Source organism: Pan troglodytes, chromosome 11 (assembly GCF_028858775.2).
Source record: "Pan troglodytes isolate AG18354 chromosome 11, NHGRI_mPanTro3-v2.0_pri, whole genome shotgun sequence".
NCBI lineage: Eukaryota > Metazoa > Chordata > Mammalia > Primates > Hominidae > Pan > Pan troglodytes.
Genome location: NC_072409.2, coordinates 65198788 through 65221721, shown reverse-complemented (window position 1 = coordinate 65221721; position 22934 = coordinate 65198788). Strand labels below are relative to the sequence as shown.

Below are 22934 nucleotides of genomic sequence, written 5' to 3'. Positions count from 1 at the left end.
TGGAAGTGGAGACAGAGGCTCACCAGCAGCAGTTAGGAGGAGGAACTCTGGAGTTGCAATGCCGGAGTCTGACTTCTGGTTCCACTGTGAATTAGCTGCATAACACGGAGGAGCAACCACCTTGAGTCCCACTTCCCTCATTTGTAAATGGGGAAAATAGTATTAGGCACTTAAGCCATAGAGTTGTTAAGGGCAAGAATTGAGACAAGTTCCTGATACACCGCCTTCAGTAAATGTTAGTAATTGTTGCTGTAAGCATTAATCTCTGTGTGACTCTTTAATATGGAGGTTAATCTGCAGTTGCAGGGAGTCCGCCCTCAGCTGTGTGGTCCTATTGGTGCTGCAGAGAGACTGCAGCTTCAGCTTCTATAGAAGAAGGCCCTGCTCAGTGTGCTGTGGTTCCCTACCGCTTTGAGAGAAAGAAGGAGTGTGAAATACTCGAGCAGTTTATTCTTTCAGTTTCTTTTCTTCTTCTCTTTGCTTTCTTCCAAGGGAGTGCCAATAACTAACCCCAGAAGCTGCCACACCAGGTCAGAAACTGTACTCTAAGGAGAGACCTGACCAATTTCCAATCACTTGTAATTATGCTGAAGTTTTTTGCTCTCTTTCCACTTAAAAAATCCTACATGTGAGGGCCTGAATCATCATCATTAAAATCCAACCTTTAGTTCCCAGCAACAGAAATTAAAAACAGTTGTCTTTCAAATTACAGTGGTTTATAGCATTTTTTTAGCTCATTGTATTTTTCAACATTAATTTGGAGATATTAATATTAATTTTTAGAGATATTAATTTTTTATTCAACAAAGCAGATTCCAGAATGTCAGCATCGACATCATCATCATCATCAATTCTGCTACTACATAAAAAAATTTCCACCAAGCTACATAAATTGGTAGCTTCTTTCCACCAATGTACAAGTTCATTGATGTACTCAATGATCGTTGGGATCAGAATGTCAATCTTGAGTTCCTCATAAAGGGTTGCTGCATATTACCTGACATGAGCATTTACTCTCTTGAAGTCAGATTGGTACTTGGGGCTGCTCTTTTCTCCTTTTCTTTTCTTTTCTTTTCCCTCTCCTCTGCTCTCCTCTCCTCTCCAATTCTTTCTTTTTTGTTTTTTTTTTGAGACAAGGTCTCACTGTGTAGCCAAGGCTGGCTGGAATGCAGTGGCAGTCATGGCTCACTGCAGCCTCAACCTCCTGGGCTCTAACGATCCTCCTACCTCAGCTTCCCGAGTTAACTGGGACCACAGGCACACGCCACCACACCTGGCTAATTTTTGTATTTGTTTGTAGTGATAGTGATGGGGTTTCACCATGTTGGCCAGGCCAGTCTCAAACTCCTGGGCTCAAGAGATCCGCCTGCCTCGGCCTCCCAAAGTGCTGGGATTACAGGTGTGAGCCACCGTGCCTGGCCTATTCTCTATTTTCACACACTGAAAGGTCCTTCTGCCGTTTGTGTGCCCCAAAATATGTATTTATTAGTTAATCTTTGGATTGTCAGATTGGGTTTAGGGGTATAAAGTTTTGTGGATACTCTTTACCCTCATTCTTATAAGGAGTTCTGTTCCTTAGGGAACATAGCACTTTAGGGAAATGAGATAATCAATCAGAAACATGATTTTACTAGTGATAAGGAAATAAAATTTCACTTCACAAGAAGTTCTTGATAGGAGAAAAATAATACAAGTAACAGTGAACATTTTTTCAGCTTCCTAGGGGGCAGACACTTTGCTAAGCAGTTTGTGTCCAGTAGTTAATTTAATCCTCCCAGTAACCCTGTAAGATTAGGCCCATTATTATTCACAATTTCAGATGATAAAAGTGAGGTTCAAAGAGATTAAGGGAGGTATCCAGGTCACCCAATTTCAAGCTCTAGGTTATTTTTCTAAGGAAGTCAGTTTCATAGGGTGAAAGTCTATAAGGATTACATTTTCTTATGAAAGGTTTAGCATATTGTAAAACCTACAGACGATAGCAAAAATCTTTTTAAAACATACCAGCTAGAAAACATGAGTTTTCTCAACAAGTAGAAATACACTAAAATTTACAAATTTTATATAATTTTAAAATAATCTTCCCACAAGGTTAGTTGCTTTCAAGCAAACAGAAGCATGGTTGATTAGAGAATGATCTCAGAAATCGCTGGATTGTGCCCATATCTTACTGGCTGGCCTGGAACATTTCCACCAGTGGAAATCAGCCTCCTCACCACTTGTATTTTATAAGAGATTCACTTTAGGTGCTGATTCCTGTTTTGATAAATTTTAGTTTTACATTGCACCTATGTTACCTTTTTAGGCTTTAGTGTCATCTTTTTTTCAAAGGTAAATTTTATTGAAGACTTATATACGTTTAGAAAATTCACATACCATAAGCATACATCTCAAAGAATTTTCACAACTGAATACACAGGTGTAACCATCACCCAGATCAAGAATTTGGTGGTTTCTATTCTACTGTTTATAAGTAGAATAAAAGTATAAGTATGTGGCCGGGCATGGTGGCTCACGCCTGTAATCCCAGCACTTTGGGAGGCTGAGGTGGGCAGATCATCTAAGGTCGGGAGATGGAGACCAGCCTGACCAACATGGAGAAACCCGGTCTCTACTAAAAGTGCAAAATTAGCCGGGCGTGGTGGCACATGCCTGTAGTCCAGCTAGTAGGAACACAAACTTTGGCTCAGCATTAATCCTGTTTTGACCATGTATGGACTGTGCAAACTCTGACAGATGACATAATTGGTTTGAACATCAGTGTACTCATTGATGTAAATGAGGATAAAATGTAAAACGAGGCTACGAGGATAACACTTTTCTTTTATAATTGCTGAGAATTACAGAAAATAAAATTAGAATATCTGCTATATACAAGTGGTAAATGAATGACAGATGCCACTATCAGTAACTGTGAACACACCACTAAAACAATCATTTGAGGCCTAGAAGTTTATTATAACAGAGGGTTTGTGGGAAACAGTGCATTAACTAAAATTTTCAAACATTTCTGAACAATTTTTATAGTGCATTTAATTTACATGATTTTTTGAGAATTAAAATATTTAATTTTTTTATATTTAGTTTTTATATATCTTCATATATTTGGGGGTACAAGTACAGATTTTTTTTACGTGCTTTTTTTTTTTCTTTGAGATAGAGTTAAGCTCTGTTGCCCAGGCTTGAGTGCAGTGGCGTGATCTCGGCTCACTGCAACCTCTGCCTCTCAGGTTCAAACGATTCTTCTGCCTCAGCCTCCCGAGTAGCTGAGATTACAGGCATGCACCACCAAACCTGGCTAATTTTTGTATTTTTAGTAGAGATGGGATTTCACCGTGTTGGCCAGGCTGGTCTCGAACTCTTAATCTCAGGTCATCTGCCCACCTCCACCCCCCAAAGAGCTGGGATTACAGGCGTGAGCCACCGCGCCCAGCCAGATTTTTTACTTGCCAGTATTGCTTAGTGGTGAAGTATGGGCTCATGACGTTTAATTTACTACAGAGTGACTGTGAGTTTTAAATTAAGAAATTAGAATTTAATTATTATTTTCTTGAATTTCTAAGAAAATGAAATCTCCATTTGCTAAACGAATTTTGTTTCTTCTTTTGAGGTGTTGGAGAAAATTTGACAGATCCATCTGTTATAAAACCTGAAGTCAAACAGTAAGTTAATTTATGTGTTATCATTTAGAAAATTGCATTTAACACATAGTAAATGGTTTTAAAAATAATTTACAAACATATATGTTCCCTGCCTAGATCCTAGAAAGGTTTTTAGGTAGCTTATGTATATAGACCAAAAACAATAAGATTATAAAAAAGCATAGGTTAGGAAATGGGAAAATATGGAAATATGTAAAATGATATTAAATCTGCAGTTAGATTTGTACACATAAATGGAAATTATAAGGACTAATGCAAATTTGACTGAGTTCCCAATGTGTAAGTTTAGCCTCTGTGGCTTTGATATGAGAGCAGTGTCATAGGAGAAGCACAGTTTCCTTTTTTGTCTTCACAATGGAGTCATTGCATCTTATCATGGGCAGCATCTTCCATCATATGCTTATAAAATGAAAGCTAGGGGCATAAAGTGTGCTATTTAGTAACAGCAAATCTTATGAGAGGACAAAACAATGGAGCTTAAATATGAAGCATCAGATTATCTGACTTAAATAAGAGCTGAAGTTTAAATTCTATAGAGAGATGACTCATCAACCTGTCCCTTGAATTCCCATGGATATTTTATCCCAGAAGCAGGTTTTTGGGAAGACTTGGCAGTAAAGGATCTCAGGTTGTATTCTTCTGTTAAAGGTGGGGTAGAAAGAAGTGATAGTGAGGGTTAAACACTGATCAATATGGCTGGCAACAATGGTTCTCAAATAAGAGCTTACATCACAATCACCAGGAGAGCCTGTTAAAACACAGATTGCTGGGCCCCACTCCCAGAGTTTCTGCTTCAGTAGGTTTGGGGTAGGGCCAAATAATCTGCATTTCTTACAAGTTCCCAGGGAATTATGATGCTGCTGGTCCAGAGACCACTCTTGAGAACTGCCAGCATACATTTTTACTTCTTAATTGTCATAATTGTCTATACTTGACCCCTGGGTGGTAGTTTTATATATATATTATATATATAACTACATAAGTGGGCAATCAATAAAATCTGAAATTTTTACTTTCCCTCCCCAGGAACTCATAAATATTCACTGCTTTAGTGCTGTGTTATTTTACTGAGTGATTTAATCTAAACATGTAGGCTTCTATGCAAAGAGGCCCATCTAAAAGTGTATTAGATATTTAATTGGACTAGGTGAACTAGAGAAAATAAAGGTGATCCATATTGAACATACACATCTAATTCCTATGATATTTATTTGACTGTGGAGACCGTGTTACCACTCTTATATACATAAAGACTTTATTATGTTTCACTTTAGCTCTGCTAAAGTGTTTTTAGCTAAGAATATTATTTCTTCAGTAGTCCTGTGTGCCTAAGGGTTAGTAGTAGGAATCTTGTACTAAAAGTACTTTATAATTTTGCAGTGGAAATTTTTTGCATATATAATGAACCAAGTTTATGTATACCCCATCTATCATTTATTAAATTTTGACCTTGGCATATGTCACTTAATATGACCTGAATATTCTATCATTTAGAATTCTAAGATTATATTATCCCACTTGACAGGTAGGTATTTAATTGCATGCCGTAGGCCAGTGGGCCTCAATTTCTATTAAAGTCACCTAGGGAACTTAAAAACAAAAGCCAAGGATTGGCATCAAATTGGAATCTCTGAAGATAGGGCCCTGATATCTGTATTTTTTTAAAGTTTCTCATGTGATTCTATGGGCAACCAGGGTTGAGAAACTCTGTCTTAGGGCAACTTTATTTTCTTATGACTTAAGGATAGGAACTCTGGAAACTGATAGGATGGCTTCATTGTGGCCTTCCTGGTTTTGTGGGGTTACCCAATTTTGGATGCAATTGGCCTTCATGGTCAAGATAACAAGAAGCACTATTTTCCCATGATCATGGGGAATTACGTCTGATTAGTTCAATGGGGCTCACATTTCGAATGCCTTACGTGTCTGAAGCACTTGCTACACGAAGCATGGGACATGGACCAACAAGGTCAGCATCACCGGGAAGATGGTTAGACATGCAAAATCTCAGGACCCTCTCCAGAAATACTGAACCAAGATCTGAATTTCCACAAGATCCTCAGGTGATCCGGTGTAAATTAAAGTTTGGGAAGCACTGATTTAAGCAAGTGCTTTCACGGGTTATTTATTTTAGCCTTTGCAACAACAATGAAAGGAAGCATTTTCAATCCCAGTTCAAAAACGAGAAAACTTAGGCTCAGTGAAGATGGTAACGTTCCTATGAGGAGAAGGGGTCAATGAAAGGATAACCCTCTACCAAAAGAGAAGATATTCTTGTGGTATAAATTCTCATATTGTTTCTAATGCTTATTGTCTCTTAACTTTCCCTAACCTTCTGCCTTGGTTATTGGTCATTTGGGATTACAGTTTTTTGGCTTGCTGCTTTGATAGTTTTGGGCATTTGACAAGTATGAAACGATGATGAGATGTTCTTTAGTAAATCTATGTATAGATGGCACTAATTAGCGTTTCCTCGCATGTGGAACCAAGCTACCACCTGCTTTTCCTGTGTTGTGAAAAATCTGGAAAACAGCTACTTGTATTTTTTTTGAAACCTGGTTATCTAAGACTGCAAGGCTCTAGGCGTGCTGTAGGGGGTAGATGCAAATGAATTTCCTTACAACTCTCCTTCATTCTCCCTACACTGGGAGTGGTCGAACTCCTGCTATATGCATTTGGTATTAATTTTGATTCTTTTGTCTTAACTTTCCCAAAGCTCATAGAGGGAAATCATTTAACTTACAGGTTTTATCTGAGATTCAGTGTTGCATCTCTAAGTTGGGGGTTTTTATGTTTTACTGGAAGGAAGAAATGGCAGGTATGGAAAGCAAATGAGTGAAATATTCTAACAGGGTCATGTTGGAGAGACTATGAAAAGGCATTCTTCAATTTAAATGACTAAAATAAACACTGTGTTTCACTTTATTGGCATCGTAGAATCCTGGTCTAAATGCTGAGTGCTTCGACTTTTTTTGCCACCTTCAGTTTCACCTTATTGAAGTGGTTCCTTACCAGATGGACAGAGAGAGAGGAATAGTTAACAAGAGGCAGCTTATGCAGCCGGGTAAATACCCCCAGAGCTGTACTCTGTAAGAGCGATTGAGTGACCAGGAAAGTTAATCCTGGGTGTCTGTTCACTTTGTCTTCCCAAGAGATTTCCTCCACCTACTCGCCTCGGAGCAAAGAGGCAATCTGAGATCAAACTGACATCAGCCCTCATTCTGAGCTTGGCACATCTTCAGAGCAGCTACTGTTATTCTGCCAAAAGGAAGTGGAAATTGAGATAAATGTTTCAATCCTTGGATGGAAAAAAGTCCATTTTTACACCACGTCCCTTTTGAAAAACCGCATTCCTTAGAAGCGAAGTTTATTGTTTCCTTTTGTGATAGTTTGCTTTTCTTTTTTCTTAAGACGTGGTATTTAAGAGCGGTAATTGAGTTCAGATTTTAAAATGTGCTGTTTCCACTCTGCATGTCATTAAAATAAAATATTAGCTTTCATAAAGTTTCTTGGGAAATGTTTCTGGTGTGCTCTGCTCTGTGGTGTGCAGTGTCAAAATCCAAAGAATGATGGTCGCCTTTGATATGATAACGGATGAACACTGATCTTAGAATCTGCTAGGGATTTGTTATGATTATAGAGTATTCAAAAGGTGCCTTATATATACTGATTCTATTTGTAACTCTGTCACCTACATCGAGCATATGTACTTTACTTCCACCAACACATTGTGTCATAGTCTTGTCTTTCCACAAAAAGCCCAGCTCTAGCAGTTTGCAGGAGAGCAAGTGGCTTTGAAAGAGCCATGAGTAAGGATCTAGGGTTTAGTCAGGAATTTGTTTTTGAGGACGGTTATTTTCAGAAAAGTATTTGGGTTTGAAACAATGTCTATGCATCGTTTTAGAAGGCGTGTCCCAAAAGCAAATGTATTTTACTTTATATCTTACCTTTGGGGTATTCTAGTAGAACATTTGGTAATGAATGTCACTCTTTCACCCCATATGCATTAAAAAGGATTTCGCTGTATTTTGTTTTAATGTGGTACATAGAAAATTCACTCTTCTATCAGATTAGCGTTGAAATGCCGTTGAAATGCGTTTCACAGTAGGTCTTGGAGTTGGGAACAAAGATTTAAGTGCATTTGAATTTTAAATTTGCAAACCTAACATTGTTGTTTCCCCAAAGTGCTCTGTTTTTTGTTGGCTCCTTCAAGTTTACTGGGTTACTATGGGATACTGTTCGGTATCTCGGAGAATCCTAGTTGAGCTCCTTTTTCTTAGCTGTGATCTAATTGATATTCTGATATTTCCTCTAGATCAAGAGGAATGGTGTTTGGACCGGCCAATTTGGGGGAAGATGCAATTAGAAACTTCATTGCAAAACATCGTTGTAACTCCTGCTGCCGGAAGCTCAAACTCCCGGGTATGCCACTAACAGTTCTATTTTTCTCTAAGTAAATCTCTCATAGAACAACATCCTTTGTAACCTGGGATAAAGTAGAAAATCGTAATCACATTTTTATCTCATTCACCGTCATTCGCAGAGCCTGACTTTCTGACTGCAAAATTTTCAAGTCTCTGAAGGGATTAAAAGGACAGGGATTTACTTTAGGTTCTGCCAAAATGTGATAAAACAACTTGGGGCCCAATACTTGTCACAGTCACTCCAAAAGAAAAGTTCCACCAACTTAAATGGGATGAAATCTGACCGTGGCAGGTCTTTGCCCCCGCCCCACCCCCCACATTTGGGTCCTGCCAGCTGCCGATGGCCACAGGGTGTTGGCCACAGCATTTCTATTCTATTCTAATTTCGCCATTGGGTACTTGGGAGGGTGTGGTATGGAGGGAAATGACACCCTCAATTAAAGTAGTGCTTTTCACTGTAAAAATCTGCTACTTTGAACACACATTGCAACATATATTTTTTTAAATCTGATTTGATAATATGACATACTTAAAAATTCCTACTATAAAAGCAAGCAGCTGGAGGCCTGTGCCCTCCAAATGGGCAGTCCTGGCTCTGTTTCATTCCTTTCTTTTGTCCCAGAAGGGAAGCATCATGTGTGCCTCAGCTTGCCCACTACTTTTGGTCACACCGGACTTGTCCTTACAGTGGGATTTCACGTATCTTAAGCTGAGTAGCTCTTCTTGCCTTATAATAAATGATCATACCCCGAATTTGAAGTCAGTAAAAGAGCACCATCCATCGTAACCTGGGATGGGACAGGTGTAAATTTATAACAAACGAAGGAGATTTCTTTTTTTTTCTTTTTTTTTTTTGAGACGGAGTCTCACTCTGTCGCCCAGGCTGGAGCACAGTGGCGCAATTTCGGCTCACTACAACCTCCGCCTACCGGGTTCAAGCGATTCTCCTGCCTCAGCCTCCTGAGTAGCTGGGATTACAAGTGCTCACCACCATGCCCAGCTAATTTTTTGTGTTTTTTGTAGAGACAGGGTTTCACCATGTTGGCCAGGATGGTCTTGATCTCCTGACCTCATGATCCGCCCACCTCGGCCTCCCCAGAGTGCTGGGATTACAGGTTGGAGTTAGAGGTAGGGGGAGCTCTTGTGGTGAAGGCATAGAAAGACAGAGTTGGAGCAGGCTTCCAGTTCCACTGGGAATATAGTGGTCAGCCAGGGGTGGGGAGATCAAAATGCAGCAGTCAGAGAGCAGAGGGCCATAACTCTCACAACTGGCCAGGACTCACTCTCACAAATCACATACCTGATGTGAGCAAAGAGATTAGTGCACAGCCAAGCTGCCCACTGGCTTCTCTGGTCAAAAGTTGCTCAGGAAGGGGCTGAGACTGGACTGTGAGTCATCAGGACCTCCAGGTAAGGGCCCTCTGGAAGGCAGGAGCTGAGAACGATCAGAGTCATTCCATGATGGCAGGCTGGAGTCCGGCTCATTCACTCAACATCCTCCGATACTGTCCTTTTCCCAGGTCTGATTCATTCCTACCCTGGAAGGGCAGCCTGCATTCTCGAAGACACAAGTACTATATCTAAGGAGCCAGGACACAGGGAGACTTGAGACAGAACTCACTACTTCCAATCCTTGAGCTCAGTTAGTGGTCCTGTATGATTAAGGTTGAGATAATTTTTTTATACTACACTGGTAGGTGTTTTTTGTTTATTTGTTTGTTTTTTTGAGACAGAGTTTTGCTCTTGTCATCCAGGCTGGAGTGTAGTGGGGCAATCTCGGCTCACTGCAACCTCCATCTCCCGGGTTCAAGTGATTCTCCTGCCTCAGCCTCCCTAATAGCTGGGATTACAGGCGCCCGCCACCACGCCCAGCTAATTTTTGTATTTTTAGTAGAGATGGGGTTTCACCACATCGGCCAGCCTGGTCTCGAACTCTTGACCTCAGGTTATCCACCTGCCTTGGTCTCCCAAAGTGCTGGGATTACAGGTGTGATACACTGGTAGGTTTTGAGTAATTCAATAATTCCACCACATCTAGTCCTAATTCATGTTTTCTTTCAAAACCTTAGTTTTTGACCAACATTTAAGTGGAAATAAGAAATATCCTTGTTTATTCAGACATTTGGTAATCTAAATAAAAAGAGAGTTTTGTCTGGAAAATAGGATTAGAGGTGATTTTTCATTTTTGTTTGACTACGTTTCCCTTCATATTTTTTTATATGAGAGGCAGTTTAGGATAGTATAAAGGGCATAGGCTCTGTAGCCAGAGAGGCTGAACTCAAACATTTTAATTCTGCTTTTTACCAGCTATATGACCTTGGGCTTCAGTTTCCTTGTCTGTAAACCAGGCATAATAGCACCTGTTTCATAAAGTCTGTGTGAAGATTGAATTAGGTAGTATATGTATTAGTCTGTTTTCATGCTGCTGATAAAGAAAATACCTGAGACTGGGCAATTTATTTAAAAAAGAGGTTTAATGAGCTTACAGTTCCACATGGCTGGGGAGGCCTCACAATCATGGCAGAAGGCAAGGAGGAGCAAGTCACGTCTTACCTGGATGGCAGCAGGCAAAGAGAGAGCTTGTGTAGGGAAACTCTCGTTTTTAGAACGATCAGATCTTGTGAGACTCATTCACTATCACAAGAACAGTGCAAGAAAGATCCACCCCCATAATTCAGTCACCTCCCACTGGATTCCCCCCATGACACGTGGGAATTGTGGGAGTTACAATTCAAGATGAAATTTGGGGTGGGGACACAGCCAAACCATATCAATTTACATGTTCAATAAATGTTGATTGTTTTATTATTAATATATAATATGTATTAGTTTTATTTCCACATAATCATCATTTAACATTAAAAAAATAAGAAATACATGTTCTAGGCTAGCAAATACAATAAGTACAGCACAAAAAGGTCACAAACATTTTAACTCCATTTTCCTCCATACGTGTCTTACAAAGGTTATGCCTATTAATATTTTCTTTTAACTTTTTTCTTTTCAGATGGAAGGAGGGCTTAGGAAGCATAGGATCTGATAACTGGATGGAGCTTTTATTGGCTGTACCAAACCTGAGGTGGAGCTTTTGTCACAGAAAACTGACCACTGAGATGAGGAGTCAGCCTTCTTGGCTGACCTCTCTGCCTCTGCCTGTCATTCAGTAGTAAAATGCCCCATTTCCCATTTGGTCTTACTTAACTCTGGCCAGATTATGCCTTATAGGGCACTGTGTATTGAAGCAAGCAACCAAGTCTTTCTTCCCTGCTCCCATAAACAGCACCCAAACAGCATAGGGAAGGGAGAGGGGGTATTGGGGTGGGAAAGGAGGCTTAATCTAGACATGGTTGAGGGTTTGAGTTCCACATATCTATGGTCTGAGGAAGAGGAGATCTCTCTGAACACTTGGCAAAGCCTAAAGTCCCATTTGTCTTCATGAACAGTAGGTTCTTGGGGATCCACTATAACCTTTTTACTTGTCCTCCTTGCAGATTTAAAAAGAAATGACTATTCCCCTGAAAGGATAAATTCCACCTTTGGACTTGAGATAAAAATAGAATCAGCTGAGGAGCCTCCAGCAAGGGAGACGGGTAGAAATTCCCCAGAAGATGATATGCAACTATAAAAAGGGAGGAGCAAGAAGATCCCAGTGCTTGCCCTGCCTGCCAGGAACTCTGTGATAACATAGATTGATCAACGTGATGTTGATTACATCAGCGTCTCCTTGGGACACGCCTTCTGAGCCTCACATCTCCTTCTGTTCAAAGGCCTCATTGGTATATGATCAATGGGTTCTCCTAGACACTGACCTCTGTCTAGGGCACTTTGCAGCTCCATCTTCAAGTTCCACACGAAGATGCTTGGATGAGTCAGCTGGGAATATTGTTCTTGTGTACCTCATTGCTTTAGCTGGTCACTTGGAACTTTGGAGCAGAATCCTGCACATTAAAGGATGGGGTTGGGGGGGATACATTTATTTTATTTTCTCACTATGTATGCAGACTGGACCCCCTACTACTATTTGTCACCTCACCCACAGATTGTATTTATGTCTATATATATGTTCATAAAAAGTTATGTGATTTCCTCCTCTGTCTTTTCCACAACATAGGACTTTGAATAGCAATGATAGGAAAAACAATGGAACAAGGGTGGGTTTACACAGATTGGAGCACATTCCTGCACAAACTACCAAGTATACTGGTGAAATCTCGATGGGTTTCAGATATTGTCAGTGAATCATATGATGCCTGGATATTTCAGGTTTCTGTAAAAGAAAGGGAAACCTAAAACAAATACCCTTCCATATATAATATATATGGAATATGTATATTATATATATATATTTTATATATAATATATATGGAATATATATATTATATATATTTTATATATAATATATATGGAATATATATATTATATATATTTTATATATAATATATATGGAATATATATATTATATATATATATATTTTATATATAATATATATGGAATATATATATTATATATATATAATACATATGGAATATATATATTTTATATATATATATTTTTTATTTTTGAGATGGAGTTTCACTCTTTTTACCCAGGCTGGAGTGCAATGATGCGATCTCACTGCAACCTCTGCCTCCCGGGCTTGAGCGATTCTTGTGTCTGTCTTCCGGGTAGCTGGGACTACAGGTGTGCACCACTATGCCTGGCTAATTTTGTATTTTTAGTAGAGATGGGGTTTCACCATGTTGGCCAGGCTGGTCTCAAACTCCTGACCTCAGATGATCCACCCGCCTTGGCTTCCCAAAGTGCTGGGATTACAGGCGTGAGCCACTGCGCCTGGCCTTTTTTTTTTTTTTTAAACAAGAGAACAAGAATATGAAGAACTGGAAATCATTAAGAAAGGGTTTCCCTTCCTTAAAGCTCAGGGGTACTATTAGTTAGGAGTTGACTAACTCAACCTGTAAAACACCACTCCTCCTTCCAAAGTTGTATATATAATATTGCAGGTTAAATTACTTTATGTCAGGTCCTATGAAGAAAGATACGGTTTCAGACTGAAAACATGTTTCACAGGTGTTTGCTTCCTTCCAGAGCAGAGTTCCCTATTCCCCTGGCATAAAGAATGTATATATATTTTGAAATATGGCTGAGAACATGTCATTGGTTTGTGAGGCCTAAGGTGAAGCACTCCTGGCAGCCACACTGTGCAGTGTATTTGAGGGATCAGTCATCCCTCTTGTATGCTGGGCCTGGTTGCCCTACCTCGAACAAGCACCAGCTTTTCACACAAGGAGAGATGTGGGGCTGGGAGTCCTCTCCCCATCCTATTGCATCTCCTTTCTTATTATAAGGTGTTCCAGTTCACAGGCAGCAAACCTCCTGGGTTTGAAAAATTCCAACTTATTTTTATCTTTAATCCTGACATTAGCTGACTTGCTAGTGAGCTTGCTTTAAAAATCTACACTCTTGCATTCTTAGGCATACAGGGGAAATGTTGAATAGGAAGGTGGAAAACCAAGAATTTAGTTTGCCAATGATTGCCTCTGATTCTTGTAAGTTTGAGTTCCACAAGGGCTAATTTATTCCCCTTTTACTTGGGTTTTGGGGTCGTGGAAAGCGGGAAATTTGGGTGATTTGTTGATTGGCAATGAGGATAAAATGTTAATACTTTTTTGGGGACTTAACAACTTTATCCTATTCTACAAATCAGTAAAGGAACAATTGGTACTCACCTCAGTGCTGCACTCAACTATGGAAAGAGGCAGAGTTTGCTTGCCCAATGGCCAAACTAAAGACATCAGTTCATTGGTCAAATATTTGTTACCTGGAATGGAACTTGAAAGCAAATACATTTGGATTTCAAATTTCTGTGGTGTGCCTTTTCTTTTGTTTGTTTTAAGAAAAATCAACAGAATAACATTTTAAAAAGATGAACTGCTGAGCAAAAGTCGTGGGAATACTTGCATGCAAATACCAGTGTGGCAGTCTTGACTTTGAGTGATCCATGACCACAAAAGGGTGGAGTGTTCATTCAGTCGGTTGATTTTATTCAACAGATATTAAGTGCCTTCTCTGAACTGCCTTAGTGATGAGGATGTAGTGGTGCACATGGCATGTTTTTGCCCTCAGAAAGCTTTGTCTCATGTTTCTTTTTGTTTGTTTGTTTTGTTCCACGTTTGGATTTCTAGCTAATGCTAAAGAAATTTAACTTCTGGCCAAATGTCAAATTCAGAAATGTGTTTCATATCGTATCTGCCAGTGGGCAGTAGGATTGGACTGGGTAAGAGAATTAGGACAAATAAGAAGCCATGGCTGGGGCTGGTTTTAGGATCTACTGAGGAAAAGCAGACCGCATAATCCTTGTCTGAGCACAAAGACCATATCACAGACAGGATCTGAATTTGACTTTGGCAACCAGAGAAGCAGCCACATTCCAGAGAGACCTCTCCTGAAGGCATCCAGTGCATAGGATTTTCTTTGCTCAAGGCCATATGGTCCTGGAGTGACTCCTGCCCTATGCTATCTTAAAGCTTCTTAGAGCTCTGGGGAATGGAATCAGATACAATTTTGGATATTTTTGCCCTGTTGTTATTTTCTGCAGTTTTGCAAAACAAACACCGGGTGACTAAGAATTCCCAGCAACCATTTAGTCAATGCTTTCAAAGAATTTTTTTGAGTTGTTGTTGTTTGTTACTGTTGTTTTAGATGAGACCTATTGCTCTGGTTCTAGAAATCATGACACAGATTCCCTTGTCTCTCGTTGTCCTTCTCAATTAGTCACCAACATCTGACACAAAGGAAGGCACATAATATGCTTTCAACAATATTTGTTGAAAGAAAAAAATCTTCACATAATAGTGGATTTCATTCGCTAGGTAATAAATCAGATTTGAACTTTTAATCTAGAAGGAAATAATTACCAATTCCTTAAGACCCAACACAATTCTTTTGATCTTTCTCTGTTTTAATTTTCTAAGAAATAGCTTTTAACAACCTATACCTTGTCTATTGAATTCTCACCCACTTCTTGCCCTTATCACCCTTGGTGAGAATACCAGAGTGCAGTCCTTCACTGGTGACTATTGAAATGAGATGATAACTTCCCAGAAACTGCGTAGAAATAATCATCACTTTATTACCCTTTGAAAAGAAGATTGATAGAAAAGTCATTCGAAAGATGGTTCATTACCATGCCCTAGTACGATTTCTTTACTCACATCTCTCTAAAGCATGAGAAAGGGAGGATTATTCTCTAAGGTCGGAATTTGAAGGCTGTGTGTTTGCCTCTTTGAAGTCTCGGTATTTTAATTTTCTGTAGTCATTTCTTGGGCAATTTTCTAAGAAACTAGTTGAAGCTAATTTATCATAAGTTAAAGTCAAATGACAGAAAAGATTTTTCCCCCTTAACAGCATTTTATTCCACAGAGGTTAGCTTCTGAAGGAAAATGAGACTTAAATAGCATTTCGAATCTCCAGCCACATGGGTGGGTACACAGAACAGAAAGGATTCTGGAAACTACACTGATGTTTTATTTAGCATGGTTATTATTTTGTGACTTTTCTTTATAGACCATGATGTAGACATAAAATACCGTATTTTTGTGAAACACCCTCCTAAAAATAATTAGATAAGTTGCTTAATTTTTCTAAGAAAGACTTTTAGTTCTCAAGGGATAATAAAGCTTGGTCTCTATTGTTCGCAGGCACTTAATATAACTTTATATAATTCATTTAACCTTTCTGTTAACCCCTAATGCTGAAATGGGGATGAAAATACCTTTTCAAATGAAGGTGAGTGATAATGAGAGATTATTTATGAAGCTCTCTGAGACTCATATAAAAGGCTTCTTGTGAGCATGGAATTCAGTTGAATAAATAAATAATAAGGGGTTTTCATTTTTGATATTATGTGATAGTTATTTAATGTTTACAGAGGATGCTCAGTGGACCTGTTTCAGCATGAACACAAGTGATTTCTGCTATTTCTTCCTTTCCAAGGGGAAAGAGCTCATTGCTGCCTTTTTGTTTTAAAACTTAATTAAATAGTTCAAGATGAGAAAACTCACTATTTCACAGTATGTCTTATTTATTTTGCTTTTTGATGGATTTGGGTTTACTCAGCTAATTTATTTTGCCATCCTTTGCCCAAAGAAAGGGTTCCAGGAGAAAAAGTAAAGCGCCAAGCTGGCACCATCATTGGTGGCATTTTAAGGCATGAAAGGAGAGTAGATTTAGAATCTTGATACTTATAAAACTTGAAGGTTTAAAAAAATTTGGCTGGGTGTGGTGGCACACGCCACTTTGGGAGGCCGAGGCGGTCGGATCACGAGATCAGGAGATTGAGACCATCCTGGCCAACGTGGTGAAACCTGGTCTCCACCAAAAATACAAAAATTAGCTGGGTGTGGTGGCGGGCGCCTGTAATCCCAGCTACTTGGGAGGCTGAGGCAGGAGAATTGCTTGAACCCGGGAGGCAGAGGTTGCAGTGAGCCAAGATTGGACCAATGGACTCCAGCCTGGGCGACAGAGTGAGACTCTGTCTAAAAAAAAAAAAACCATTTAATTAATGATGATTTAAATTTTGTCAGTATTGGGCTGTTTAGGAATAAGAAAATTCTGGCCTATAACTTGCCAGCATCTGCTTTTAGCAACTGACTTTCTTTAGGATTTTCATCTTATAGTGAATTTTTTTATTGTAACTTTAAAAAATTCCATCTGCTAAATTAATCACAAAGTTCTTCCAAATATTATGGTGGAGACTCTTTTGCTAATGGCTATCCCAATATGGACATAACAATTGCCTTTGGTTGGAGGGATTTGGGGAAATCACCAATGATGTCACATGACTGCACTTTGGCTTTGAATAAATCTTTTGTTCTGTATCCTAATGGTCACCCCCCAACAGGTCACAGGACTTCAGGATGCTTTGGTAACAAAAAGAAACCCTTGGTATGTTGCCATGTTTTAGAATTCCCTAGTCACCCTGGAAATTTTGTTGATAAGGACTTGGGGAGCAGAGGTGCTGGTAAAAACAATGGAGAGGAGGAGGAGAAACGATCATTAGATGTGTGTGTCTGCTATGGGTGAGGTTACAGAATGTAACCTCAGGATTGGTGGCAGGATTGGTGAATTATTTTACTGAGAAAGTAGGGAGTGGTGTGTTCTGGAGGATCACATGTATCTTGCAGATGAAAACAAATATGGGCTGGGCTTCATGGGATTGGATGTTTGCCTACCACGAAAGGGCTTCTGGGGATGTCTTAGAAGGTAGAGTGGAAAGAAACTTGCGGTTGGGTCCTTAGTTTTGTGCAGCTGTTCACTGTATATCCTACTTAAGACATATTTTTAGAGCATTACCACATGTTATGCACTGACACTAAGATTAAATTTATTAAATAAGATCCATTTCTGTCTTTAAGGATCTCTAAAACAAATAAGGAGTTTACAATATGCTGATTCAGCATTGCTCAGCCATGATCATTATAATGATAACTTGTTATGATTGTAGGTAATATGTATCGAGCAGTCATTATGTCTTAAGCATTGTGCGTAATTTCATTTAATCTGAATAATGACTTAATGGGCTAGGTCTATTATTCCCATTATAAATATTTTAAAATACTGCTTATGAATTAAGTAACTTGACTAAATCAGCTACCAAAGAGAGAGCTGGGATTTGAAGCTAGATCAAACTGATGATGTAGAATTCTATGCAATGCTAGCCAGCACACTTAAAAGTACTAGAACATGAATCCCTATGATGGTTTGAAAGATAGATTTGAAAATCGGGACCTAACTTAGGCCATCAGAAGAGAAAAACTAAAATGAAGTCTATAGAATGTTCCCCGATGTCTTCTCTGCTCCTGTCATGTCAGGAAAATCTTTCTTGCACAGTTAATGGCCATCTGTGGACCCCGTGAGTCCATGGGAAAGCCAGCTCCTCTTGGCATGTCATGAGGGAATGGGTGGGTTCTTTTGAGTCTGGCACTGTCAGCCGGTGAATTTTTGTGCCTCCATTTGCATGTCTGCCCCTCCCCTCCTGTTTTTTGCTACTTAGACAATTTGTTGGTCAACACACAATACTTACCATTTGAAAGCATTTAGTGACCTGCAGCATATCAATTTGTAGTGAGAAATAGAACCTATGCAAGTTACAAAACTTTTATCAGCCTGACCATCACACGGTGTCCCTGGAGGCCATGGAAGCTGGATTATAATCAAGAGGTTGCTTGAAGTGCATGGAATCAGAACAAAGAGAGGTAGATAAATCAAATTTTTAATGGTGTCAGGCTAAGACATCCTGTTTCATCTCATCTTCTCTGGAGGGACGGGCCTGCCAGTGGGAGTGGAATACTCTAAGTTTGAAATGCTTCAGACTGATTCCAAAGGATGCAACAGAATTTCAAGCAACTCTTAGACCAGCCTTGAGAAACATGGACCATGATGAGAAAATATTTATTTTCTCTTCTTCTACCCTCTCTCACCTTTCTCCCTCTCTCTCGCTCTTTCTCTCTTTTTTGTCTCTTTCTCCTCCTTCCTTCTTTATTCCTTTTTTCTTTCTCTGATGCCCTCTTTGTGTTACCTCTTTTTACACTACATTGGCTACAAATGTGGATCACTAAACATCACTGATTTTAAGAGATACCAATTTTCTGAGAAATGTAAAATTAGAAAATGTGAGAGCTAAAAGGATAAATAAGAACGATTAAATCCAAAGAAATTGTGCTTCACCCGAAGTTAATTTGTATAACTATTGTTAGAAGAGAGACTATAAGTCAGGCCTCCTAAGTCACCCTTATTTAGTCTAATAATGGCCTCATTTGTATGTTAAAGCAAATAATTTTCTCTTGTGTTAAAATTTTTGTTTTCCTGAAAAATATTCAGATATGTATGCAGTTAAATTTTAAACTTGGAAATCTTTATAAGACTGTCATTAAGATGGGCCAAGTGAGATTTTAATTGTCTATGTGTTTTAATGAAGATAATTCATTAGATACGTGATTTCAGAACTCTAGTTGCAAAATGATATTACAAATTAATGATTTTTACCAATTGTCTTCACTTATTTGTATGTGCATCTGTGTCTCTCTCTCTGTGTATGTGTGTGTGTGTGTGTGTGTGTGTGTGTGTAAATAAAAGGTAAGCTATTTGGGTGATTTTTCAAGTGAAAAAACCCTGTAAGATTTGGATTTCAAATATTTCATCTCATTTAAATCATTTATAATTATTTTCCATTGTCATTAAAAAAAACCTCTTAGGCCTGTGGTGCCTTGGGTTTTTCTGGGAAAAACTGGGATTATAGAAAATTCTCTAGGCCTTGGAGCCAGATGGATTTGGGTTTGAAATGAAGCTCTGCTGCTGAGTAGTTTGTGGTCTTGGGCAACTCATTTGACCTCTCTGAACCTCAATCTGTTATCTGAACATGGCCGGAAAATCTGTAAATATACCGAACTCTTATTCCTTCTTGCTGTTTTCTATCCCAACAAGGTAGGTGGATGGTCATGCCTCAGGACGTTAATGGCATACCACAGAGGTGGCAAGGTCCCAGTATGACAACCTCCCTCCAAGACTTCTGGAAATGGATGGGAGCTGTTATTGGAGTTGCTGAGGCAGAAGGTGCCCTCCTGTGGGAAAGAGAAGAGAGATTCATTTATGGGGATAGGGAAGATGGTGATGTTCTTGGTGAGAAGTGTAGGCTAGTTCATAGATATCAGGAGGACTGACTATAGCTATAGCCTAAGAAGTCATAGGAAGCAATAATGTCCATGCCAATCATGGAGCAGTTGGAGTCACTTGCCTGGGAATCAACTACAGGGCCCTGAACAGTGGGCCTGATGACTTAAAGGTGAGAAGCCCTCCCATATCTTTCAGGCCTCCGGTGAATTACCTTTGTCCTCACATATTTTTGAATACCCAAATTTGACTGGCAGTAACTCTCTCACCATTTAGAGAGGGGACATATGTCTAGATTTAGAAAAATAAGGTAGTGTGCCATTTCTTGTGACTGAGTGTTATAAAGCAAATTCATCTCTGTAACCTAATGTCTAACAAGCAGGATTATTGCTAGAATTAGGGGTGATGTACATAAGGTACTTGGTACAGTGTCTGGCACACAAATAGGCATGATGGGAAATTATTAAAATGTCATAATGAATAATTTTATTTCCAAATTATGAATTATTATTTATTTTTTTAATCACCAAAGCTATCTCAAATCCAAGATTGGTAAAGCTGGAGCTGCTTCTTTTTTTCAAAGACTAAATAGCTCATGACATAGATATTAGAATGTCAGTATTGAAATTGTTCTCTATGATGTGGGCTAGGCAACAATAATAAATAGGCACCGAAATGTGAAGACTTAACACAGTGAATAGTTATTTCTTGCCTACTGAAAAGTCCAGGGCAGTGGCAAGTCACTGGGTTCTCTGCTTCACACAGTCTTTCTGGGATCCAGGCTGACAGGGTTCTGTCATCTTCAACAGATGGATCTCAAAGTAGCCCTGGGGTTTCTCAGCCCAGTCATCTGAAGAGGAAAAGAACATGGAGGAACACACACGGAAATTTTCGGGGCCAGCCCTAGAAGTGGTACACATCCTTTCGTTCACATACCACTGGCTAGAACTCAATCAGAAGGCCATGTCCACCCACAAAAAATGCAGTCTAGCAGTATGTCCAAGAAAAAGAGAAAAGTAATTTTAATGAACAGTTAGAAATCTCTGTCAAATTAAGGATTATCTATCTTGGTCTAATTCTTCATTTAATTGTGTGTGGCTCTGGAAGTTGGAGTGTTCTTTGGTATGGCTTTTCCAAGTGGGTTTTTTCTTTATACAGAAGTACCTAATACAGAGTTTTTCTTATTTAGAACATGGTACCTTTTCGACTAGCTCTCCATGTCTTCTTGCACCAGGCATCTTCAAAATCTCATCAGACATATTCCCTTTTATTTTCTCATAATTCATTTATAATGGCCAAATCTGTTGCATCCAGGAAGTAAAATCTAATTGTAATGAGAATGGCTTTATTGAGCACTGTTGGTTTTTGACAGCTATAAAATATTCCCATTGTAACTCTCCTGTTGCTGCTTGACCCCTATCTGTTCCCTCTGCCTCCCCATCCCTCTAAGCAACATCATGTGAAATCAAATATTTCTTGTCCGCCTTTCTAAATTGCATACAACCAGCTAGCAGGCAAATAGGCAGTGAGGTAAAAGCAGAAATTTACATGAGGATCCTATTAATATACCATACAAATGAGGGTCCCATGGAGAATGTTAATTCATTTCCTATATTGAATGGCCATGATCACTGTAAATTTTCACCATGGCAAGACCTAATATGGAAATGGAAAGCTTGGATATACATAAGAGATGGGAATTGACTAAATTTTATAAAGAGAGCCTTTTTGTTTTTTGGGGTTTTTTTGAAATGGAGTCTCACTCTGTTGCCCAGGCTGGAGTGCAGTGGTGTCATTTCAGCTCACTTCAACCTCTGTTTCCTGGGTTCAAGTGATCCTCCTGCCTCAGCCTCCCAAGTAGCTGGAATCACAGGTATGCACCACCATACCCAGCTAATTTTTGTATTTTTAGTAGAGATGGGGTTTCACCATGTTGGCCAGGCTGGTCTTGAACTCCTGACCTCAGGTGATCTGCCCACCTCGTCCTCTCAAAGTGCTGGGATTACAGGTGTAAGCCATCACACCCTGCCAAAGAGAGTTAATTATCATGTACCTTTTCCACACAGTAGAGGACTTTAAAGAGTGCTCCAACTTTAAAGGTTGTATTTATAGCTTGAAAATGATTTTTAAGCTTAGATCATTTCTTGAAGGACAATGGTTGGGGAATTGAAATCTTGTAACGAAATGTTATAATTCATCGAATTTTAAAATTGAAGACATTTCTAGAGTACTACTGTGAAAATTCATGATCTACGTTTTTTTTAATCCCCAAGAACCACAGATGACAGAACATAGCTAAGACAGAGCATGTGATCTTTTCATAACTCCCTGGTGGCTGCTTGGTTTTTATTTGTTCAATCATTGACTTATGATTTAACTAAGATCAATTTCATGCCTAGTATTTGCAAGGCACTCTGCCCCAATTAGTAAGGTGGGCACTCATAGGTTCATGAGAAGACAGACATAAAATAATCTTCTTGCACCAAGAGCTACAGTTGAGGCATTTGCAAAATGCTATTGGAGTTTAGCTAAGGAGAGACTTTCTTTTTCGAGTGGGAAGGGAGGGCTTCACAAAGAATGACAAGCAGTTTACCTGGTAGAGGAAACAACATCTGGGGGAGATGTTTAGGCAATGGTGAATAATTGTGTTGCTAGTTCATAGGGCATACATTGGGATAAGGTAGAGAAGATAGCAAAAGATGAAGGTGGAAAGAATGGGTAAATGTGTTAAAAGCCTTTTATATAATTATAAGGAGTTAAGTTTTATCATGCAGGTTAGAGAAATTAGCAAATGTTTTAAGCATAATTAATTCTAGGTCAATTTACTAATTAATTACTTCTGCAAACATTTATGAATCATCCACTGAGTGCAAACTACTTGGCCTTAGAAGTGTGATAGTGAATAAGATGTGGACTCTGCCCATGGGGACTTATAGTTTGGTGAATGATTACAACCAGTAGAGATGGTTCTAAGGTTTTTTGGGAAGAGGATTAATTGCTCATGTCATCAACCTCTTCCAAATTCATTTCATTTCACCATTAATCTCATTATTAACTTTTATGTGGCTGACGGAAGTTTCCTCAATCTTTGTCAAGTGCGTTTTTGAAAATACTGCTATCTTATTGATTTATAATGTAAACCCTGTGTGAAAACAATGTGCTTCATGTACAAGCAAGAAA

The 22934-nt window shown here is 39.1% G+C and overlaps 1 protein-coding gene across 8 annotated transcripts in view; it reads left to right on the top strand.

Moving 5' to 3' along the window:
* Window positions 1–12162, top strand: part of TRPM6 (transient receptor potential cation channel subfamily M member 6) — a 163738-nt gene extending 151576 nt beyond the window's left edge. For all 8 annotated transcript variants that reach the window (XM_016960963.4, XM_009456736.5, XM_063787774.1 and 5 more), the window contains 3 exons: window positions 3611–3662; window positions 7978–8084; window positions 11578–12162. In XM_016960963.4, the coding sequence (XP_016816452.2) occupies window positions 3611–3662; window positions 7978–8084; window positions 11578–11711 (293 nt within the window). In that variant the 3' untranslated portion in view covers window positions 11712–12162. The remainder of the gene's footprint in view (window positions 1–3610; window positions 3663–7977; window positions 8085–11577) is intronic.
* Window positions 12163–22934: the final 10772 nt, after the last annotated feature.